At 45.8% G+C, this 23299-nt stretch overlaps 1 protein-coding gene across 1 annotated transcript in view; it reads right to left on the minus strand.

Moving 5' to 3' along the window:
• The window catches only part of GALNT11 (polypeptide N-acetylgalactosaminyltransferase 11), a 319722-nt gene that overhangs the window by 186817 nt on the left and 109606 nt on the right, over positions 1 to 23299 (minus strand). The window contains exon 2 of the mRNA XM_085632014.1: positions 135 to 464. Coding sequence (XP_085488140.1) covers positions 135 to 426 — 292 coding nt within the window. The 5' untranslated portion in view covers positions 427 to 464. The remainder of the gene's footprint in view (positions 1 to 134; positions 465 to 23299) is intronic.

Here is a 23299-nt window from a genome sequence, read left to right on the forward strand (position 1 = left end):
AAAATGGTCAATTTTCTGATTATTACAGTAACTGTACAGAAGTCTCCTCTACCTTCATTTTCAAATACCTAACAGGAGATGATTATTACATATGATTGAACCATGCATGCATGTAAAGTAGCAGCAACACTTACCCATTTCTGGAAAGATCTCAATTGTTCCTTCCATGGGATCGCCTACATGGTTTCCAAGTGGATCCTGCACCGGAGTCTTTCTCTGGTGGTCCAATATCTGAATGGGGCCACGGGTGAAACGCGGGTAAATTTTTCTGGGGAAGGGCTTGTAGGGCTCGAGCCCCTTGACGGGCACATGCTTGGCAGCCTGGCTCTCCTCACTGAAGTTAAAGTAGATGAACAGAAGGACAGTCCATGTCATCGATGTGAAGAGACATCCGTAGCAGAAGTAACGGAGTGTGGCACTGCCCATTGTACCCCTAGCATCGTTGAAAGGCCATTCTCAATTCCCTAAGAATAAAACAGGGAAAAACAGACATCAGCAGACATTCTAGAGCGTAGCAAAACACTACGAAAACCAAAGCCTTCAACTTTTTGCCGGTTTTAGAAAAGAAAAAAACATTCTTTGCAAAAATCGCATGGTTGTGCAATTTAAAACCGTGCAGCCCACCTGAATAAATAGAGGATTATGACCCTTTCTAAAAGCACAAAAAAAGCAACCCAAAGTGTTGGAAAATGTAATATTTCCAGGATTTCTGTTGAAAAGTTAGTAAAGGAGCTCTTACTGGCCCGAGCAGAAACAGAAAACAGACCATAAAACACAGAGCGTGTTTACTTGGTGTAGTTTGAAAGTTGAACATTTCCTTTTCTAACTTTTACTTTAAATATTAACTTTGAGAGACACACAGTAACTTCAGCAGCTCTAAGGGGAGGATAACCAAACTAATGGCCACAAGTCACTACCTTCATTAAACACATATGGGGACGACACCTTACCACATTTCAAAGAAAACAAATCCTATCCAGCGCGCACAGAGCATGACCAAACACCTCTAGGAGTTTCTATTCGGCCCAAAAGGGAGCAACTGTACTCAGCATTTCTACTTTATTCATTTTAATGCATTGTGCTAGTAAGTAAGCAAGCATAGGGGTACTTTCAGATTAATGAAGTAGATCTGGGAGTTCATGTTTTGAAATCGTTAATGTTTTTTCAAGTTTCGTTTGGGCTCTAACTTTAATTAAACATGTAAATATACACGTCAATGTTTCTGACACACACACTCTCTCTCTCTCTCTCTCTCTCTCTCACACACACCCTCCACTCCCCTCCCACTTCCTCTTACTCTCTCTCTCTCTCTTTTACATGTTTGGGTGCTTTTAGTTAACACAATGAAGTAGTTTAAACCCACTATTTCAGAGTAATGGCAGCCCCAAAACACACTGAAGATCTTTACCACTGTCAGGGTTACACAGATTATGCAGCACTGAGAACACAATTATGCAGCAAGGTTGGCTAAATTATGCAGCACCTTCTCTGAGAGTATTATTTTCATCTATCAGAAACCGCTAGAAACAACATTTTTGGTGAAATTGGCAAATTATCTGACAACTCCGCCAATTCCTTAATTATGCGGTAAATGCTTTAGCCAAAATCGCATATATCCACTGGCCCTTAGAACAGTCCATTGAGTTATCAAGAATTTTTTCATGAAAGGTCAACAAAATCTAAACATTCAAATTCCAATCAGTGACCCATGGCAGCTTCACTTTAAAGAAAACAACTTTCAAACTAAGTGCCCCAAATAAACATGTAATATATACATTATAAACACGTTGTATATAAAATACATAACTGGTAACTGTATAATATGATATGATCCAATACTGCCAAGTAGGGGTTCTGGTGACAACATAAACCACAAGCCCCAAGGCCAAGTGGTTTAGAATTGTCACATAACCAGAGATGGCAATGCTGGTCCATATTACAAATGTTAAGCAAATCAAAATATTAGTTTTCCTGGCCCTTTAAGTTTGTTCCCCCTAAATGGATTGGTACAAAATGTGACATACCAATAGAAATAAAATCCTTTCAAGATTCTGCAAAATATTGTGCAGCTTCATCACATTGTGCCAAACCTATTAGCAAATTCCATTTGTTGGACCCCTTTAACTGCCAAGTGTGGGGAGGGGCAATGACGCGCAAGGGGCGAAGGCTTGCGTAAGAGATGATGCTCTGCTCCTCCCCCAAATGCATATTATACTCGGCGCATCAGCATATATGGTTTATGCCATGGCATTGTGTCATGTGTACTTGCTTTAACAAAAGATATTTAACAAAAAAATAGGATGCAAGTGGTTAAATTGGTGAAGTATAGTAAAACCACATTGAAGAGAACTCCCTAATATGCGAGTTGTGTAAAAGTCATTGCTACATGCAATCTGTGTGGCAGAAATGTGCTTTTTCCATGTCAATTTTGCTGTTCTGTGGTAATAAACTCAAATTTGTCCTTTGCAGTGTAGTAATACATGCGTGAATGTGTGTTTATTAGCATAGTTGTGTCTAAATAATCTGTTATTGTGCCACATTTATTTGCAATGCTATGATACATGTATTTTCACTGAAAGTGATGTTATAGTTAGTTGCTGAAATAACACTTAAACAAATGCATAATAACCAAAACACCAAAATTCACCAGTTATTATTTATTGAGCTAACTAGAAGTTGAGCTCCATCATGCTCTGCTTATGACCCCCCATATTACACCATTCATGACTTTAGAGGTCATAACATGTGATCAAGGCCTGTTGACCTGTTTGTGAGCGTGGAGTAATAAACTGAATTTGTAACTAAACCAGTGGACTGAGTAAGCAAGGCTGTGGATATATAGTGGAAGGCACTGTGCTATTCATAGGCTTGAAAACTGCTAGAAAATCAGACATTTGAGGGGAAAAGATTCAGAGGGTTTGTGGTGTTTTAGGGTGCTCTATATATTGGAGCTGCTCTCTACCTAATCTTCGGACATACTCAGAGTGAGTTCCCCGCGTCCTTTTTTATATGTACGTATTCGCTGAAAAAACACAGGTTAAAGTGGTTTTATAACTTGACAGTCCGGTGAAAATGTCGAAAAGTAATTCAAAATGTAACTTAAAAAAAAAAATTACAACTGAATTTTACCACTTCTAGTTAACTGAAGTAACTATAACTTGCGGCCTCGCCATGCACTGTATATGATCTCACACATTACATCACTCATGACATATCAAATAGCCTCTTTGATAACATCACTGACGACACCTGATATGACATTTATGACAACATTGTGCATGGTGATCTAGATTGGTGCTGGCAGGCAGAATACACGGTATATAAGAGCAGTGGGTGCCCGAGGAAATGGAAGAAGATATGGGGGGCCTGGCAGACTTCTAGGGATTTATAGTGAGTTTTAATGTAAGGTGTAATTTGTCACTACATTCCGTAATTGCTATGGTACATGACTGTGTACTATTGGTTTTAAAAGAAGGAAAAGAGATGGCAAAACAATATACCTGGTCCTTAACCTCTTCAGCGCTGCGCGGATTCCCGCGCAGTGCTGAAAGATCTGAGCGCGGGCGGGGCCATGACGGAACGGTTCCGTCATAAACACAGCCCAACCGGCGTGCATGACGGAACCGTTCCGTCATCGGCATCGAAGACGTTAACTGTACTGAATATTGAGCACATATCAATAAAAAGTTACTAAAAAAAACACTGTGCATGGAACAGGCAAGACTTATTTTTACTTCAGTTAGCTGTAACTAGGGAATTTCAGTGGTTTTAAGAGTTTAAAAAATACATCATGTTCCACATAACTGTAACAGTTTAGTCTTTTTTCTCAAAAAATATTTAAATACTTATATATATATATATATATATATATATATATCCAGAAAAAACATAATATAGCAAATTCTAGGAGGCTGCCAAACCGCAGCTGGTGCACAAAAAAACAGCATACATGTTACTGTTTTAGAATTAGGGAGCTGTTAAGAGACTAAGAAGATAGGTAGGCCGAGTAACCTGAAGATGGAACAGGACGCTGTACGTATGCAGACATCTGTGTCTAACTTTTTTTTAGCACCTTTAACACTAAACTTTCTGTCCTTTCCTACTTTCTTCTCTTTTGCTCTTAAATATACGAACAGTAGGGGCCAGCTACTTATGTACCATTATAAGAAACAACCAGGGCCAATCTGGACTTACCCTACAACAGCGATTGTGAATATACCCGAGTATAATTTTTAATAACATTTTTTATTTAAAAAAATATATAAATATATAAATTCACTTAAAAAACCATAGGTTTCACACATGTTGTAGTTAGCTGGGCATTTCACTCGTGAAAAACCATTGAAATTTCCACGTTATAGTTAGTGCAGGCAACTATAACTCACGCGACCGCAATCCTCTGCTGATGACGTCAGATATTACATCACTGATGACATATGTGTTTTTCTGAAAAAAAAATATTTGTAATATATGTATAGCTAAAAATTAATGGAAGAAGACATGGGTAAATAAGTGTCTAAATACAGTATTAGCATCAACAGAGGATTGCGGTCGCGTGAGTTATAGTTGCCTGCACTAACTATAACGTGGAAATTTCAACGGTTTTTCACGAGTGAAATGCCCAGCTAACTATAACATGTGTGAAACCTATGGTTTTTTAAGTGAATTTGCAAGGTTTTTTAAATGCTAATTCCCAACTATAACGTGTGTGAAACCTATGGTTTTTTCAGTGAATTTGTACGGTTTTTTAAATGCTAAGTTATGTATTTATTTATTTATTTTTTTAAAGTTATTTCACCGTGCGCATACCGTGCGCGCACGGTTCGCTTCACGCACCGTGCTCGCGCAGTGGGCGCGCGGTGCGCTTCGCACACCGCGCACCCACGTTACGTAGTTCGCGGAATTTTTCCATTTCTACCGTGCGCGTACGCTACGCGCACTCCGCGATTTTTCGTAAAAAAATTAAAATACATTTTTGCCCTTGGGGGTCCTTCTGGGACCCCCTGACCAAGGCTATGGGGTCAGGAACTGTCCAGCCTGCCCCCTTTTCACGTTATCCAAATTTGTTTTTCACCCCCTCAGACTGCGAGAGACAAAATGGCGGCCGACACTTCCTGGTTTCGACCGATTCGAATGTTTACTAAGATTGAACAACCAATCAGAAGCGCGCTCGCGCACGGCAGCGTGCGCGTACGGTAAGCTTACGGTACGCGCTCGGAGCGCGCCTATCGATATATATATTGATTTAAATGCTATTTTCTCAGGAAATACTGAACAGATTTACACCAGACCTGCAAAAGGCACATCCCTGACCTGAGGACTACCTCTCTGCCAAATTTCAAGTAATTTTGTTCAGCCGTTCGGGCTGCAGCTTGGACTAAAGGTCCCTATGGAAAATTGCATGGGAAAACGCGTTTTGGGACCCCCCCTTTTTTCTCAGCCCCCGCTTGACGAATCCCCCCGAGACTTTCAGGGTAGGAGCGGAGCGGAGCGCCCCACCTATTCCTAACTATACCTAGGACCGTGTTTCCATAGGAAATCCGCAACATTCTATTTTGAATAACTTTGGCGCCGGTTGATGAATCCTCGCCAAATTTTCAAAATAGGTGGGGCGCTCCGCTCCTACCCTGAAAGTCTCGGGGGGATTCGTCAAGCGGGGGCTGAGAAAAAAGGGGGGTCCCAAAACGCGTTTTTCCCATGCAATTTTCCTTAGGGACCTTTAGTCCAAGGTACAGCCCAAACGGCTGAACAGAATTACTTGAAATTTGGCAAAGAGGTAGTCCTCAGGTCAGGGATGTGCCTTTTGCAGGTCTGGTGTCAATCTGTTCAGTAGTTCCTGAGAAAATCAAAAGTAAAATCATATATATATGTGGGCGGAGCCTAACCACACATCTCATCCTGAGATCTGATTGGCTGTCAGCACTTCATCCAAGAAGTGTTGGCAGCCATCTTGGGACCAATATACATGATAGCACCTCATTAAAAAGCATTGCAGTTAATAGAAGGTTTTAAGACTTTAGTTACATTATAAATCATTTGTTGATGGTACCATACTCATTTTAGGAATTGTGGTATGTTCTAAGGTGATTTCACCATGTGAAAAAGCCTTCTGCTGGGATAACATGATTGAGAGAAAAATATTTTCTCATGCTTTTCCCACAGAGGTTTGGAAGGTGATCTATAAGCTAAACTGAGAGCTTATTTTCTGTAAATTCACATTATCTTTCTCAGTCGTGAGAATGAAGTCTGACATTCTCAGTAAAACATGTACATCCAACAAGGGCAGAGACTGTCAGTTGATTCCTTTGTGTTCTACTGCAGCTTCCCAGAGTGTTCCAAAGAACAACTAGAGCGCTAACAGTCCTACTTATGATAAACGTATGGCACACCTGAAGCCATCTTGCTTGGATTAAAGTGGTAACTCTTAAAACATTTAATTTAAAAAGGAACAAAATGAGGGGGTTCATTTTTCCATAAAAAGTATGATTAGTGCTGCAGAATGAAAAATTAGGGCACATTTTGAGTGATTTCTCAAATCCTCTTCTATTTCATTAAAATATTCTGACATGCAGACTGAAACATGCACTTTCAATACCAGCAGCAGTTTTCCCTGGTGAGCAGTAGCTTTACTACAGTGATCTAATGAGCAAAAAGAGTGCTAACATTCTGAATTTATGGCAAATGTGTGACACATCTGAATGCCTTCTTGATGGAATCAAAGTAAAAAACTGAAAGTATTTCCTACTGAGAAGACTGCAGTAAATGAGGAAATTAGGAAACTTCATAACAAATAAGTCTCCCAAGATGGCCACCAGACACAAAAGAGCCCAAATGTAGCCCAAATATCACCCAGATGTAGCCCAAGTATAGCCCAATGACAGAATGTCCCAGAGTGTTCTTAAAAACAACTAGAGCGCTAACAGTCTTACTTATGACAAAAGTATGGCACACCTGAAGCCATCTTGATTGGTATAAACTGGTAACACTTAAAACATTTAATTTAAAAAGGAACACAATGAGGGGGTTCATTTTGCCATAGAAATTATGATTAATGCTGAAGAAAGAAAATGAGGGCACATTTTGACTTCTCAAATCCTCTTCTATTTCAGGCTGAAACATGCACTTTTAATACCAGCAGCAGTTTTCCCTGGTGAGCAGTAGTTTTACTACAGTGATCTAATGAGCAACTAGAGTGCTAACATTCAGAATTTATGGCAAATGTGTGACATATCTGAATACCTTCATGATGGAATCAAAGTAAAAAACTGAAAGCATTTCCTACTGAGGAGACTGCAGTACATGAGGAAATTAGGAAACTTCATAACAAATAAATCTCCCAAGATGGCCACCGGAGACAAAAGAGCCCAAATGTAGCCCAAAATCACCCAGATGTAGCCCAAATATAGCCCAATGACAGAAGTGTGCAAAACACTTATTATTTTGTGTTTTTGCAGTGTTATATAGTGCAGACTTGTCAGGTATTGGAGTGCTTTACATGAGCATTGGTTACATCACACAAGAACAAATTCATTTTGGTTGTAGACATGGGGAGACTAAGTGATTTGACCAGAATCACAGAATGTCGAGCTGAAGCAGAAACTCCAACCTGGTTCCCCAGTTGCAAAGTCTGCAGTTCTGGAAGTAACACCACATCCTCTCCCCTAAGTGCAACATTTAATCAAGTGGTCAACTAGATAAAAAAACATAAAGATAACAAATAATTTAAAAGTGCTTTGTCTCTATTTGAAAACTCAGAAAATATGTCCTTATTTTAGTCTTTTAGAGCACTAACCATAATTTTGATGTCAATAAGACCCTCTCATATATGTAATTTCTAAAGGAAATGCTCTAGGTATTACAGTTTTGATTACATCAAGATGACTTCAGGCGTTCCACACTTTTGTAATAAATATAGAATGTTAGCAATCTAGTTGTTCATACTGTTGAGAGGCAGAGGCCAGGGGCACGGACTCTGAAAATTGAAGGCAGGTAGGAGGGTGCAAAGGCAACAATTTAACCACACTGAGCAGGCAGGAAGGGCCTTGGCAGCACAACCGACTATTGAGGGCAGTGGAAAGGGGGGCAGGGGCAACAAACCAACAATACAGGACTTGCAAGAGAGGCTATGGCAATGTAATAGACCATTGTGGGCAGAAGGAAGAGGCAATGGTAGTACAACCATACATGCCAAAAGACCCAATTCAGCCAGGAAACGTCCAATGTTTTTAAGCTCAAATGGGCTTTATTTGATCTGCCTCCTGTCTACAATCTCCTCTTTTTCAATGTAACTCAAAGGGGAAAATCAATACCCCAGTTTTTTTTCAAAATCTCCCTCTTACCAAGTTCAAAATGTTCGCAAGTAAGGTACATTGGATCATGGAAGGAAATGGGGTAGGGACATGGACTTGGATAACAGAGGACAGGAGGGACATGGAGAGGTGCACCAAACTGACCCTGCAGGGCAGGCATCAGGGTTTGCAGCAGCACAATACACCACAAAGGCATGCGGGACGGGAGTGCAGCACAACAATCCATAGAAAGCAAGAGGGAGGGGACAGGACCATGCACATGGACAAGAGAGAACAGAGGGGCAAGAGGCAATGGTAGCTAGCTGACCATAATGGACAGACAGGAGAGAAAGCTGCAGCATAACAGACCATAAAGGGCAGGAGGGACGGATCAGGGGCATTACAATGGAACAGACAAGCCAGGAGGGAGGGAGTAGGGGTCTGCACATGTAAACAGAGGGCTGGGGGCAAGGGGGCAGGGCAGGAGCGGCAAGATAGCCATGGAGGTCAGGCAGGATGGGCACTAGAAGCAAGACACACCATGAAGAGCAACAGTGAGACTGTGATGGCATACACACAGACCATGGAGGGAAGGTGGGAGGGGGTCAGGGGCAGCTAACTGACCACACAGGGAAGGTGGGAGGGGCCATGGCAGCACAGAAGACCATGCAAGGCAAGTGGGAGGGTTAGTGGCAGCACAATGGCTATGATGGGCAAGAAGGCGGGTGCAGGGGCATGCACAAAGGACGAAGGAGGATAGAAGGGAGGGTCAGGACCTGTGCACAGACAAGAAAGTTCAGGGGAAGGGGCCTCACAACAGACCGCACGGGGCAGTCAGGAGGAGCAGTTGCAGCACAACATACCAGGGAGGGCAGAAGGGTGTGGCAGTACAATGGACCATGTAGGACAGGAGGAAGAGGATAGGGGCATGGCATGTGGACGGGCAGGGTGGAGGTGGCAGGGACAGGTTACAGTCATCTGACAATGCTAGGCAGGTGGGAGGGGAGTGGCAGCTCAACAGAACACTCAGAGTAGATAGGAGTGGCAGGTCCATGGAACATGGTGGGCAAAAAGGATGGAGCAGGGGCATACACAAAGACATCGGAGGGCAGGGGGGAAGGAGAATAGGGGCAGCAAGCTAAGCACAGAGTTTAAGCAGGAGGTCAATGATGGGGCATATAATTGGGCAATGGAGGGCAGGAGGAGTGGACTGGTACATCATACTAAATTGAGGGCAGTGGCAGCACATCAGACCATGCATGGCAGGAGGGAGGAGGCTAGTCCATGGATTCAGACAACAGAGGATAGGGAGGAGGTGGATGGGGCAGCAAGGTAACTGTTCCGAGAAGGCGGGTATTAGGAACTTTATTGTTTTTAAAACGTGTGTCTGTGCGAAATACTTAAAATATGAACAAGTATGCAGCATAATCTCACTTTTATTCAGGAAGAAGAGGACGTTTGTGACTGTGACTCCGGGCTCACTTGGCAGAAACACCCCCTGACCCTCCACCCCCTATCGCAAAATGTAATGCCCGTGAAAAGGGTAGGTGAACACAGTGTTATATAGAACATAGTCCTGAGAGCACGAATTAAACTGAAAACTAGATATAGTGTATGGTATAAACTATGCACCAAAAAGTGTGATATAAGATGAACCGGGCGTGAAATATAATATGCAATACATTGTGCGCAATGACAGATTCATTGGAGAGCGCGAGATAGCACAGGCACTAGCGCGTGCTATGTGATATGCGCCTTGGAGTGTAATATGCACAGGACAGTGTTGTGTAACCTAACTAGTCTCTAAAGTTGTAATATAAAATATGTGCTGGGGAGTGTAACGTTGCATATGCACTGTGACAAAGATATGGATCCCAGATTATAATATGTATGGCATAGCACTGTGCGTTATAACATAGGCATCGAGGAAGGCACGTTAGATGGGGCAATATAACCCGTGCAAAGACAAGTGTGGCATGACATATTCACGGGGTGGTGTTACAGTGCACATGGGCTAGAGAGTGTCATAGCATATGCACTAGCTGGTGGAATGCAACACAGAGGTGTGAGGCAATCGGCGGGCACTGGTGGGTGTAACACAGCATTGGGCTCTGCCAGGAGCGCGCTGTGACTCTCAAGTGATGTTCGTCTCCTTTCCAGAGAGTAAAATAAAAAGTATTACACATCCGGCAGTGGATGTGTGTTTTATTAACCGTGAGGGGGGTTTCTTGCATAGTTTTGGTCGAATTTTTGTCGAATCCCCTTTGAATGGCTTGGTGTGCATGTGTATTAAATGTGCCCGTCAATAGCTACCCATGTTTGTATAAATTAACGACAAGGGTGTCTACCGGGATTAGGCACGGTAGGGCATCAGACACGTCAGAGCTTCACTAGTGGTGTAAATACATTCCACGTGGATTCATTGTATGCATAGTCGCCTTTTAATGAATATCACGCAAATCGTCATGGTGATAGGTACGTACGGTTTGTCCAGCATGTCCTAGGTGTGTCTATAAATATATATTTTTTAGAAATAATAAAAAACAGTGGCCGGCCCTGGGGATTGGGGTCAAAAAAATATAATTAGGAGACAGGCCCTGGGGGATGGGGTCATCAGGGCCAATAAATTAGAATAAGAAGGGGAACCACACAGCCCCCTTCTTAAAAAATTAAAATAAATAGAAGACTGGCATCGTGCCGGAGGCCACGCCCCCTCCTTGCAGCACTCTGCAAACGCGCCCCCTGGCGAGTTGTAAGTTGGGGAATTAATTCCTCTTCAATACTGAGGGTCCCTGAGGGCCAACTAGCCCAACAGGCATCTCCAGTATGCGCCAGGGAGCTGCGCTGCAGACAGGTGTTCTGAGGCCAAGCCCCTTTTTACAACTCTCTGCAACGCAGCTCTGTGGCGCTTACTGGAGGTACCTAGTGGTCTAGTTTGACCCTAGGGACCCTTAGGATTCAAGGGGACTTAATCTCTCAACTTAGAACAGCCACAGGGCGCGTTTACACAGTGGTGAAGGGAGGGGACGGGGCGGGGCCTGAGGTGACGTGTGCAAACACGCACTATGGCACGTTTTAAATTGGGGATATAATTTCCCTTCAATACTGAGGGCCCCTGGGGGCTAACTAGTCCACCAGGTGCTTCTAGTAAGCGCCACGGAGCTGCGTTGCAGAGAGGTGGTCCAGGCCGCGCCACTTTTTACACCTCTCTGCAACGCAGTTCTGTGGCGCATACTGGAGGTACCTAGTGGGCTAGTTGGACCCTCAGGATTCAAATTAACTTAATCTCCCAACTAAAAACGGCCACAGGGCGTGTTTACACAATGGTGAAGGGAGGGGACGGGGCCTCAGTTAACGTGTGCAAACAAGCCCTGTGGCGCGTTTTAAGTTGGGGAAATAATTCCCCTTCAATCCTGAGGGCCCCTGGGGGCTAACAAGCCCACCAGGTGCGCCACTGAGCTGCGTTGCAGAGAGGTCGTCTAGGCCGTGCCACTTTTTACACCTCTTTGCAACGCAGCTCTGTGGCGCATACTGGAGGTACCTAGTGGGCTAGTTGGACCCTAGGGACCCTCAGGATTCAAATGAACTTAATCTCCCAACTAAAAACGGACACAGGGCGTGTTTACACAGTGGTGAAGGGAGGGGACGGGGCCTGAGTTAACGTGTGCAAAAACGCCCTGTGGCCTGTTTTAAGAGGTAGTTTTAATCCCCTGCCCTATTATATACTAGGGGCTTACAGAGGAGGTCATGCTAATCACAGGGGGACCCCAACGCATAATGTTCCCTAGTGTATGTAGGTGTTTTCACTGTATTATAAGTGTCTTTTAACATAGCACTGGCTCTAGGACTGGTTAGTCAGACTCAGTAACCACCAGTATCCGTCTGAAAAAGTTGAGGGTACAGGATGATTTTTCAACAAGGCTTCCTTCTGCTCTTCTTTTTGTTCTTTCTGCATGTTACCCTTCTTCCTGCACTTTTCTTCGTCTTTGAGGACTTCTGTTGCTTCTTTCTGCACTTCTTTTTTTTCTTTCTGTGCATTTTTTCTTCTTTCTTCACATGTCCTATCTCTGTAGGCATAGTTCGAAATTAGCATTTAAAAAAACTTTGAAATTCACAGAAAAAACCATAGGTTTCAGGGGTGTTATAGTTAGCTGGACTTTTTACTTGTACAAAACCATTGAAATTCCCCCGTTATAGTTAGTTCAGCTAACTATAACTCACGCGCCCGCAAGGCACTGCTGATGACGTCACATATTACATCACTCATGACATGGTCAGTGACATCACTCATGACATCACTGATGACATCTCAAATGACATCACTGATGACATCACTGATGCCATCACTGATGACATCTTCCTTGTGATAGAGTGGCAGACCTCCTCTCACCCTAATATAACCTTTGATACACACATTCAAAAATAGAGACAACATTTTTCAAAACAATGGACATACCAATACCAGTTACAACAACCTCTTCAGTAATTCTAAGATCCACATACACATCCACTCATTCACCAACAGTCCTATACAGTCACTCTACATGTACTCACTCATCATATGTACTCATACACCTATACATCCTGTTACACAATGCCACTCATCCATAGAGTTACTCACACACATAGTCCCTCATGCTAATAAAGAATCAAACATACATTTACTTGCATATACAGTTATACACACACCACCACACTTACTTCTACGGAAACTTACACATACTTAGTCTTTTAAACAATCACTTATAGAAACACATACTTATTCATACAGGAACTCTTTCAATCTCTCACTCTCACATATACTCACTTATATACACCAATAGTCACATATACTAGTTTAAAACATATGTAGTTACTCATAAAGACACTATTGAGACAGTCATTCACTCACTAACACACCCATACACACACTCATCCACCCATACAGTCCTGCACACATGCTGTCTTCAACACATACAAACAGTGAGTCACTCATTCATGCACCTATGCACTACGTAATACCCCCCACCGAACCATGCAGACACTCAGACTGATACTCAAAAAACCAACTAATAACCTATATAGACACCCATGTAGCTACTCACCAACCCATGCAGCCACTTATACACAAAGTGAGAGACTGATACAGATATTTACATATTTTATTTTTTATTTTTTTTGAAAAACCTTTATTGTACCATCAAAGTGTACACCGCTGTTCTGCCAACAACCCGGAGGCAGGCAGCTTATGGTCGCAGCACCACGCCGCTAGCTCAGATCAAAGTCATACACTTGAGCAATGTTCAAACAGCATTGTATCTTGGTTTTCCTCATTTTACTATATTAAAATATGAACCGAACAAACTACAACAACGGCTGCAATCAAGGTATGGAGGAGAGCAATCTAGCACCTGAACAAAGTGTCTTGTAGGGGACACCCCGCGACCATGCGGTGATACTAGCGCAGCAGTCCGAGAGTCCTCGCACTCACGGCTCCACGTCACCGCCACCCGCCAACCCCACCACAGTGCCACGCATCCGGCAATCACTCTCAGTCACTGTCAGTCACATCAGACGCTGCCAACCAGTCTACCAGTGGCTGCCAAATGTCCGCGGGCCGCGATCGCAGCGGCATTTGATCCCAGTAAGCATTCAATTGCTCCTTGCAGTTTACCGCTGACCCCATCCATCCCGACACCCTCGGCGGAGCCTTTTTCTTCCAGTGCAGTGCTATTTGACGCTTAGCAAGCAATAACAGAAGAGCCACTAACTTGCGCGACATACTAGGCACGTTCATCACAAAGCCCAAGAGGGCCACAAGGGGCTCCGGCGCAATTGTTAGTCCCACTATCCTCCCCACGGTGGCGAAGACTGCTTCCCAAAAGCCATATATCGGGCCACACCCCCAGACCAGGTGATAGAATGTGGCCTCTCTTTCTCCACATCTCCAGCAATTCGCATCAACCTGTAACCCCAATTTAAAGAGTTGCATGGGTGTACGATATATCCTATGAAGGAAATTAAAATGGATGAGTCTCAATCTATAGTTAGGAGACAACTGCTCAAGCTGGGCGCAGCAAAATTCCCATTGTTTCTCTGTAATTTTAATGCCTGCCTCCCTCTCCCACAGGGACCGCGAATCCGCATGGGCAATGGGCGTTGCGTTTTGCGTAGCCCTAAATATACGCGTTATCAGCTTACGCGAGGAGCTATTCGAGAGTACGTCTTCCAGCGCTGCCACCTCCGGTGGGGCCTTTGGGAACATAGGATACCTGTGCTTGCATGCCGCTCTCAGCTGGTAGTATAGTAGCAGCTCCGACGCCGTCGGTTCTGACGCTACAGCCAAGTCCTGCATTGTAATGAACGTATCGTCTGGGTATAGGTCACCCGCTATTTTCAGGCCACAGCTACGAGCCCGTCGCGCCACCGCCGCGTCAGTCAGCGGTCCCAGCAGCGGGTTGCCTTCCAATGGCATACTCGAGGCATATAAGGCAGCCACTCCCGCCCGCTTCGCAATGTTCAACCAGGCCCAGCGCACCATCTCCACTGTGTTAATGTCTTCCTGGGTCCTCTGATATCTCTGGTAAACCGCCGTCCTGAGAGGGCAAGGTGCCGCCACGTCCGTCTCTATTGCTACGTGGGGCTGGAAGGGTATCGGGTGATGCCAGAAATGCAGATATTGGGCTTGAGCACTGTAAGCATACAATTCCATGTCCGGGGCCGCCAGGCCCCCTTGACGGAAGGGGAGGGTAAGGAGATTCCACGCCACTCTGGGCTGCCTACCAGCCCAAACCAGCTCTATCATGGCCGAGCGCAGCCGGCGAAAGAACGCCTTGGTCAACGGTATGGGGATGTTAACAAACAGATAGAGAAACTTAGGCACCACAACCATTTTGAGTATAGCTATGCGGCCCGTCAATGATAACGGCAGCGTTTTCCATCTTTTCACCTTACTTTCGAACCATTCCATAGCCACACCAAAGTTTGCCAGCCACAGCTTATGAGTAGTGCGACCTATATTTATACCTAAATACTTGACCTCGTCTGTAGCCCAATCTATTGGGAATTCAGTGTGGCATGCGGTTGTGCCATCCGTCAGTGGCAGCATCACCGATTTAGACCAGTTTATGTCTATGCCAGTTAGGCCGCCATAGCGCACCATTTCTCGCATAAGCGGGTCGAAGTTGTCCGATGGGTTGACCATGTAGATTGTGATGTCATCGGCGTACATGGAGATGAGCAGCCCGCGCGACGTGAACCCAATGCCACGCTGAGCGTGATGCTGTCTCATGCGGGCCGCTAGTGGTTCTGTTGCGATAGCAAACAGTAACGGAGACAGGGGGCACCCCTGCCGTGTCCCTCTTGTGATGGGGATTGGGTCAGATGTGTGTCCATTTACCCGCACCCGGGCCTTCGGGTCATTGTAAAGGATGCCAATGCTTCTGGCAAACAGCGGACTGAACCCCATGCGGGTGAAGAGCGTTAGCAGGAATTTCCACTCCAGTGAGTCGAATGCCTTGGTCGCATCCAACAGTGCAGCCTCAGCCTGCACCCTTGGGTCCAGGTAGTGGAGGAGCCCAAACAGCACTCGCAAGTTGTGCGAAGTGGATCGTCCCATCACAAAACCCGACTGGTCAGAGAGCGCTATCTGCGGCATCATGTATTTTAAGCGATCCGCCAGCAACTTGGCATATATTTTGGCGTCGAGGTTTATTAAAGATAGTGGGCGATAGGATTCGGGATTAGCGGGGTCCTTCCCTGGTTTGAGCAGGGCGATTATCATTGCTTCCCGCAACGATGGTGGGAGGACACCCGTCTCTATGGCCTCCTCGTACACCCCGTGGAGTCGGGGAACCAGGATATCCACGTATTCTTTATAGAAAGCCGCGGTCAATCCGTCAGGGCCCGGTGCTTTATTAAGGGGCATACTCGCTATGACAGCCCGTATGTCATCTTTCGTGAATGGTAAGTCCATGTACTGGCAGGCTCTATCATTAAACCATGCTAAAGCTATGGTGTCAAGGTAGGCATTTAGCACCCGGTCTTCCGGAGTCACTCTGGTGGTATATAGGTCTCGATAGTAGTCGGTCATGGTTTGAAGTATGGCTTGCGGCTCCCTGACCACCCCACCCTCTTTCTCTCTAAGTTCCAGAATGTAATCCGACCCTCTGGGAGCCCTCAGCATGGCTGCTAGTGTGCGACCAGCCCGGTCCCCCTCCCCGTACCGTCTGGCCTGACTGTCTTTAGACAGGTAGGCCACTTCTCTGTCCGCCTCCTCTTGATACTTAGTAAGCTTCGCCCTAAATTCAGCTCGTATGCTGTCCGTCGGCGCCTCCAACAATGCCGATTCCAGGTCAGCAAGTTCAGTTTCTAGCTTGCGCAGTGTGTCGCGTATGGACCGCAGCACTCCTGTTTTCAGTGACATACAGTGGCCCCTTATCACCGCCTTGCAAGCCTCCCAGAGTATGCCCGGCGAGTCCACCGTGCCCTCATTTATTTCAAAATACTCCTCTAACTTCTCGCGCAGCGCCTGCTGAAAGACTTGATCGCGAAGCGCCCTGGAGGGGAATCTCCAACTGAACGGTTGAACGTATTGTGCCGGTGTGGCTAGTGTCAAGCACACCGGGGTATGATCAGACAGTGATCTCGGCAGGTGCGCCACCTCCAGTACCATAGTGTGCAAGTCACGTGAGAGCAACCAGTAGTCTAACCTAGACCATGCCGCTCTGTGCACCGTGACGCAGGTGCCAGCGCGAGTCCCAGGGTGTAGTTTCCTCCAGGAGTCCACCAAGTCCGCGTCTCGTATGATATCGCCCAACGTCTCCGATGCCCTAGGGTGATGCATTCTGGCCGCGCCCTGCCTATCCATAGCATTTGAAAGTACAACGTTGTAGTCTCCTCCCCACATAATCGCAGCCGGGCCGCATGCCTGCACCCTATGCCAGAGATCGCAGTAAAAGCCCGGATTGTCATCATTCGGGCCATAGACATTCACCACCACCATCCTCATACCACATAGCGTGCCCACCAACACGAGGTATCTGCCTCCAGTATCCTTGATTTCTTCATGTGTCGTCCATTGTAGCCCTTTTCTGATCAGTATCGCCACCCCTCTGGAATAGTTAGAATAAACAGAATGCACTATCTCACCCCACCTGCCATGACGGAGCATTGACTCAGATTTGTCGGTCAAGTGTGTTTCCTGCAGGAGGCAGACATCTACGTCTGTTCTGAGGAAGTATGCCTGCACCAGCCTGGCTTTACGCCTGTCGTTCATACCCCGCACATTCCAGGTGAGACATTTAATTTGCTTCACGGTTGCAGTAGTAGCAATAACCCCTTTTCCGGCCAAACGCCGTCAATTCGCCACACATCACTCCCCCAACCCCTCAAATATCGCGCAGCATGTCCCGTCAGCCTAGCCCATTCATGTGCAGATATAGAGCCGTGCCAATGTGCGCGGTGCCCTAGCCTACTAGGTATTGTATATCGCACAGTAGGCGAATCAACACAGTGCCTCCCTCCATCCAACCTCTCGACGACAGCCAAACAATCAACCACAAAACCCCCCAAACATAACGTGTACCCCCCTCCCGCTCCAACCCCCCAATCAGGTTGTGCATACATCCACCAGACCCCCACCCCATCCCAGCGCCTTCAACTTTGCACAAGTGCGGTATCCAGTGACTGGGAATCATCCCGTGGGGAACGCAGGTCAGCCGCCAACCAACCCCGTACTCTTGACAGGGTGATCGAGCGCCGGCCCAGCATGGCAGCTCAAGGACCACCCGCCCCCTACCACCCGCACTCTTCAGCGACCCCTCATTCGAGTTCAGTTCTCAACAAATGCTACAGGCAGGCTGTCCATCCTGATCTGGCCCAGGCAGAAATATCAACTGGCACTGATAAACCCCTAGCCCCCGCGGTCACTCAACGTCGCTCAGTCTGTCACTCGGGTCCAAGCCCTCTGCGTGCGGTTTAGTCGTCTGATCTTTTACCAGTTGCTGAGCATACTTCAAAGCTGCCTTTGCGTCCAGAAAAAAGGTTGGTTTCCCTGGGCCCTGCACTCTTAGCTTAGCGGGGTAGATGAGGGAATATTTCGTGCCCGTTTGTTGAAAGACTTTTTTCGCTGGCATAAATTCTCTACGGGTATATGGCGATATGGTTGCCTTTATACTGTACATCCTGCATTTCTCTCGCCATTCGAAGGATCGTGTCTCGGTCTCTGTAATTTAATACCCGCGCAATAATGGGCCGTGGCGGTGCCCCCGGCCTAGGCCTCATCCCCAGTGTCCTGTGCGCCCTCTCCACCAGGAACATCTGTGACAGTCCCGCACCAAAGAGGTCTCTAAACATCTGCTCGACGTATTGTGCCATGTTGGCGATGTCTGTGGATTCTGCCATCCCCGTTACGCGAACGTTATTTCGCCTCGAGCGAGCTTCCAAGTCCTCATTTTTTTGCTGAATCAGCGCCAGAACCTTGTCCATGCCACTCATTCTTTTGTCTAGGTCCGTGTGGCTTTCTTCAATGTCAGAAACATGCGATTCCAACGCCTCTGCTCTGCCCTCTTGCTTATCCATCCGAGCCGTGATGTTATCCATGCGTGCCGCCAGTGCATCCATTTTAGTGTCTATGCCCTGCAGGCCCACCTTCAACTCCTGGAACATCAGTTTAATGTCTGCATCACGGGAGCCGCCCTGCTCCGCCACTTCCGCGCCCGTGTCCATATGTTCCTGCTCCGACTGCTTTTGCCTGGTTTTGTCGAAGGTGAGCTTCGGCTGTCTCGTGTCCGGCTTACCCATCTCCGCCGCCCAGCCGCGGGCTGCCGAGGCCCAGAATTAATATGTCCCGTCAGGCCTCCCCCACCGGGTGCCCAGCACAGATATATGCAGGCGACTCTCCAGGCCAGCGGCTCCAGGACACACCCCGGCAGAGCAGCGCGGCAGCAGGTGATCCACACCGGGACCAAACAGACGCAGCGCGATTTTCCGGGGCAGCAGCACCCCCTCGGAATCTCCTCTCAGAGCTGCGCGGCTCCCCAGCGCCTCCACGACTGCATCAGCGGTCAAGTATCCCCCGGTGAGTCAATGCGCCCCCATCGGCTTAAGCGCTGCTCCGCAGGTCGTCCCCACAGCCCACGAGGGGCACGAACGTGGACACGGGGCGGTCCACCCACACCACAGCAGATCGCCTCCTCCAATGTTCACCGCCTTATGCCGCCACGGAGCCCGATGGCGCCTCCGGCCAATATGGTCGCCCTCCGTCCCCTCTGCCAGGCACGGCCCAACCAGCGCCGATCGTCAGGGACCACCTGTCCCTCGTGGATGAGGCCGCAGGCGCTCCAGGGGGCACGGATGTAGTACGCACAGGCGCTCCCCCCCCAGTGTGATTAGGCGCTTCACTCACCGGCCGCCAATCTCCGCATCAGCTGCAAACTCGAGTACGCGCCGGGACCTCCAGGCCCCCCCGACTCCTCCGAGCAAGCAGTCTCCGACAGCGCCCGATCCTTCTCCAGCGCTCCCAGCCAGCGCCCGATTGAGGGGAAACCAGAGATCCCGTCGCTTCAAATTGGCAAGGCGAGGCAGCAGTCCGCGCACGTCAGCGCCGCACTTCCCCGGGCTCGGCTCTACGCAAGCTCCCGGCTCTCACAGGCGAATCAGGCCGCTCCGTCGCAGTCCGCCCGCCGGTTCTATTTTCAGAGCGGCTCCAGCCACGGGTCTCGGGGTATCGTCTGGCAGCACCCAAGCACCGAATTCTGTGCGGGGAGGTCGAGTGGTCCGAGTCCAGCACCCGGAATGCAGATTAATAACGGATTGATGTGCTCGATCGGCGGAGCTGCGGTCTCAAGCAGCCATTCCGCTTCGCAGCCAAACGATATTTACATATTTAAACATTACTCACTAAGCCATGTATTCACTATGATACACTTAATCAGTCAGTTACACAATCAATTTTTCAAAAACAAATCATCCATTTAGACACTTATATACCCATTTATTCTTCCATCGACCTTGAGATATACATATATAAAACATATTTAATTTTCAGAAAAACACACATTCACTGGATGATGTCATCAGTGATGTCATCAGTGATGTCATTTGAGATGTCATGAGTGATGTCATGAGTGATGTCATGAGTGATGTCATGAGTGATGTCATGAGTGATGTCATGAGTGATGTCATGAGTGATGTAATATGTGACGTCATCAGCAGTGCATTGCGGGCGCGCGAGTTATAGTTAGCTGAACTAACTATAACGGGGGAATTTCAATGGTTTTGTACAAGTAAAAAGTCCAGCTAACTATAACACCCCTGAAACCTACGGTTTTTTCTGTGAAAAAATAAATAAATAAATATATATATATATATATATATATATATATATATATATACACATATACACTGAAAAAACCATAGGTTTCACACAAGTTATAGTTAGCTGTACATTTCACTCGTAAAAAACCAATGAAATTCCACGTTATAGTTAGTGCAGGCAACTATAAGTCACGCGACCGCAATCCTCTGCTGATGACATATGTGTCTTTATGAAAAAAAAATATTTGTAATATATGTATAGCTAAAATTTAATGGAAGAAGACATGGGCAAATAAGTGTCTAAATACAGTATTAGCATCAGCAGAGGATTGCGGTCGCGTGAGTTATAGTTGCCTGCACTAACTATAACGTGGAATTTCATTGTTTTTTTACGAGTGAAATGTACAGCTAACTATAACTTGTGTGAAACCTATGGTTTTTTCAGTGAATTTGCAAGGTTTTTTAAATGCTAATTCCTAACTATAACGTGTGTGAAACCTATGGTTTTTTTCAGTGAATTTGTACGGTTTTTTAAATGCTAAATTACTTTACGCCGTTCGTGCCGTGCGCGCCCACTTCACGCAGTTCGTTCCGTGCGCGCACGGTGCACTTCGCGCACCCACTTTACGCAGTTAGTGCCGTGCACGCACGGTGGGCACGCGGTGCGCTACGCGCACCGACGTTACGCTGGATGGGCCATGTACGCACGATGCACTTCGCGCACCGTCCGCACACGGAGGACATATTATGCGCTTTGTTGTGAAAGGTTATCTATTAAATGCTATATTGCTATATATGCCATGCACAAAATGTGCACTGGGGGCACATTTTGCACACGGGGGGGGGGGGGAATATGTGGAGTTTTTTATTTTTTATTTAATTTTTTGCCGTACGAGTACGTTAAGCGCATTCGGCGTTTTTTCAAAAATAAATAAAATTTAATTTTTGGCCTTGGGGGTCCTTCTGGGACATCCTAACCATGGCTAGGTGGTTAGGAGCTGTCTAGCCTGCCCCTTTTCATGTTATCCAACTTTGTTTTTCCTCCCCCCCTCAGAGTGCGAGAGAGAAAATGGCGGCCGACACTTCCTGGTTTCGACCGATTCGAATGTTTACTTTGATCTAACAACCAATCAGAAACGCGCTCGCGCACGGCACCGTACGCGTACGGTAAGCTTACCGTAAGCGCACGGAGCGCTGCCACAGATATATATATTGATTTAAATGCTATGTTCTCAGGAACTACTGAACAGATTTACACCAGACCTACAAAAGGCACTTCCTTGACCTTATGGCTACCTCTCTGCCAAATTACAAGTAATTCTGTTCAGCCGTTCGGGCTGTAGCTGTGTCTAAAGGTCCTATGGAAAAATGCATGGGGAAAACGCGTTTTGGGACCCCCCTTTTTTCTCAGCCCCCGCTTGACGAATCACCCCGAGACTTTCAGGGTAGGAGCGGAGCGTAGCGCCCCATTAGTTTTGAAAATTTCGCGAGGATTCGTCAACCGGCGCCAAAGTTATTCAAAATTGAATGTTGCGGATTTTCTATGGAAACAGGGTCCTAACTATAACTACCTACTGGCGACCGCCAGTAGGTAATGTAATATATATATATATATATATATATATATATATATATATATATATATATATATATATATATATATATATATATATATATATATATATATATATATATATATATATATATATATATATATATATATATATATATAATATGCCTCAATTACTAATAACACACACCACCCTTCACATTTTTAACCCTCTGGTTTCACACCTGCATTAAAATCTCAATGCTCATTTACTTTTCTGCCTGTTCTTCAGGAAAATATTTTCACTTAACAGCTCCTATTCTACCTATATGCTGTTCAGGATTGCTTCACTTTTGCTCATTAGAATGCTGGTGACACTGCAGTTGATTACAATTAAGTGACAGACTGTTGCTGCAGGCGTTGGAAGTAAATGTTGGATTCTGCTTGTCAGAATGATTTACTGAAATGAACGAGGAAGATACTTGAGAACATACAGAAATTGTGACCTCATTTTAGCTTTCTAGAGTCATAACCATAATATCTCTGACAAAACGAACCCCCCTCATTTTGTTCATTTCAAAAGAAAATGCTTTAGGTTTTACAACTTTGATTCTATGAAAATGGTTTCAGGCGTTCCACACTTCAGTCATAAATACAGAATGTCAGCAGTCTACTTGTTCATGCGGGAGTCTGTAAAGATTACTAGGGAGTTAAATGACAGACAGCAGCTGAGAGTACATGTTTTACTCAGAATATAAGACTTAGTTATCACATGGTTGAGGAAGATGGCGTGACTCTCTTCTGCAGGACATTCCATAACCTCTATGAGAATATAATGAGAAAAAACAGTTTTTACCAAACATGGTTCATCAAATCTGAGCAAATGTTCACCATTTTTCACAGGGTAAAATCATCATAGAACACAAAATTCCTAAAATGAGTATGGAACCATCAACAAATGATTTACATCATAACTAAATTCTGTTGCCTTTCTATGTCCTCTTTTTTGTAGCCCTAAAAACCTGGCATTCACTACCAATGTATTTCAATAAAAAACATGTCCCCGAGTCCAGTAATGGCTGCCACAACATATTGTTCACGTTTTAGCTAGCCTATAAGGATTGACTAATAAGGATTGACTAGTACACTTTGAAGTGGCCAATCA

Source organism: Triturus cristatus, chromosome 10, assembly GCF_964204655.1.
Source record: "Triturus cristatus chromosome 10, aTriCri1.1, whole genome shotgun sequence".
In the NCBI taxonomy this organism is placed as follows: domain Eukaryota; kingdom Metazoa; phylum Chordata; class Amphibia; order Caudata; family Salamandridae; genus Triturus; species Triturus cristatus.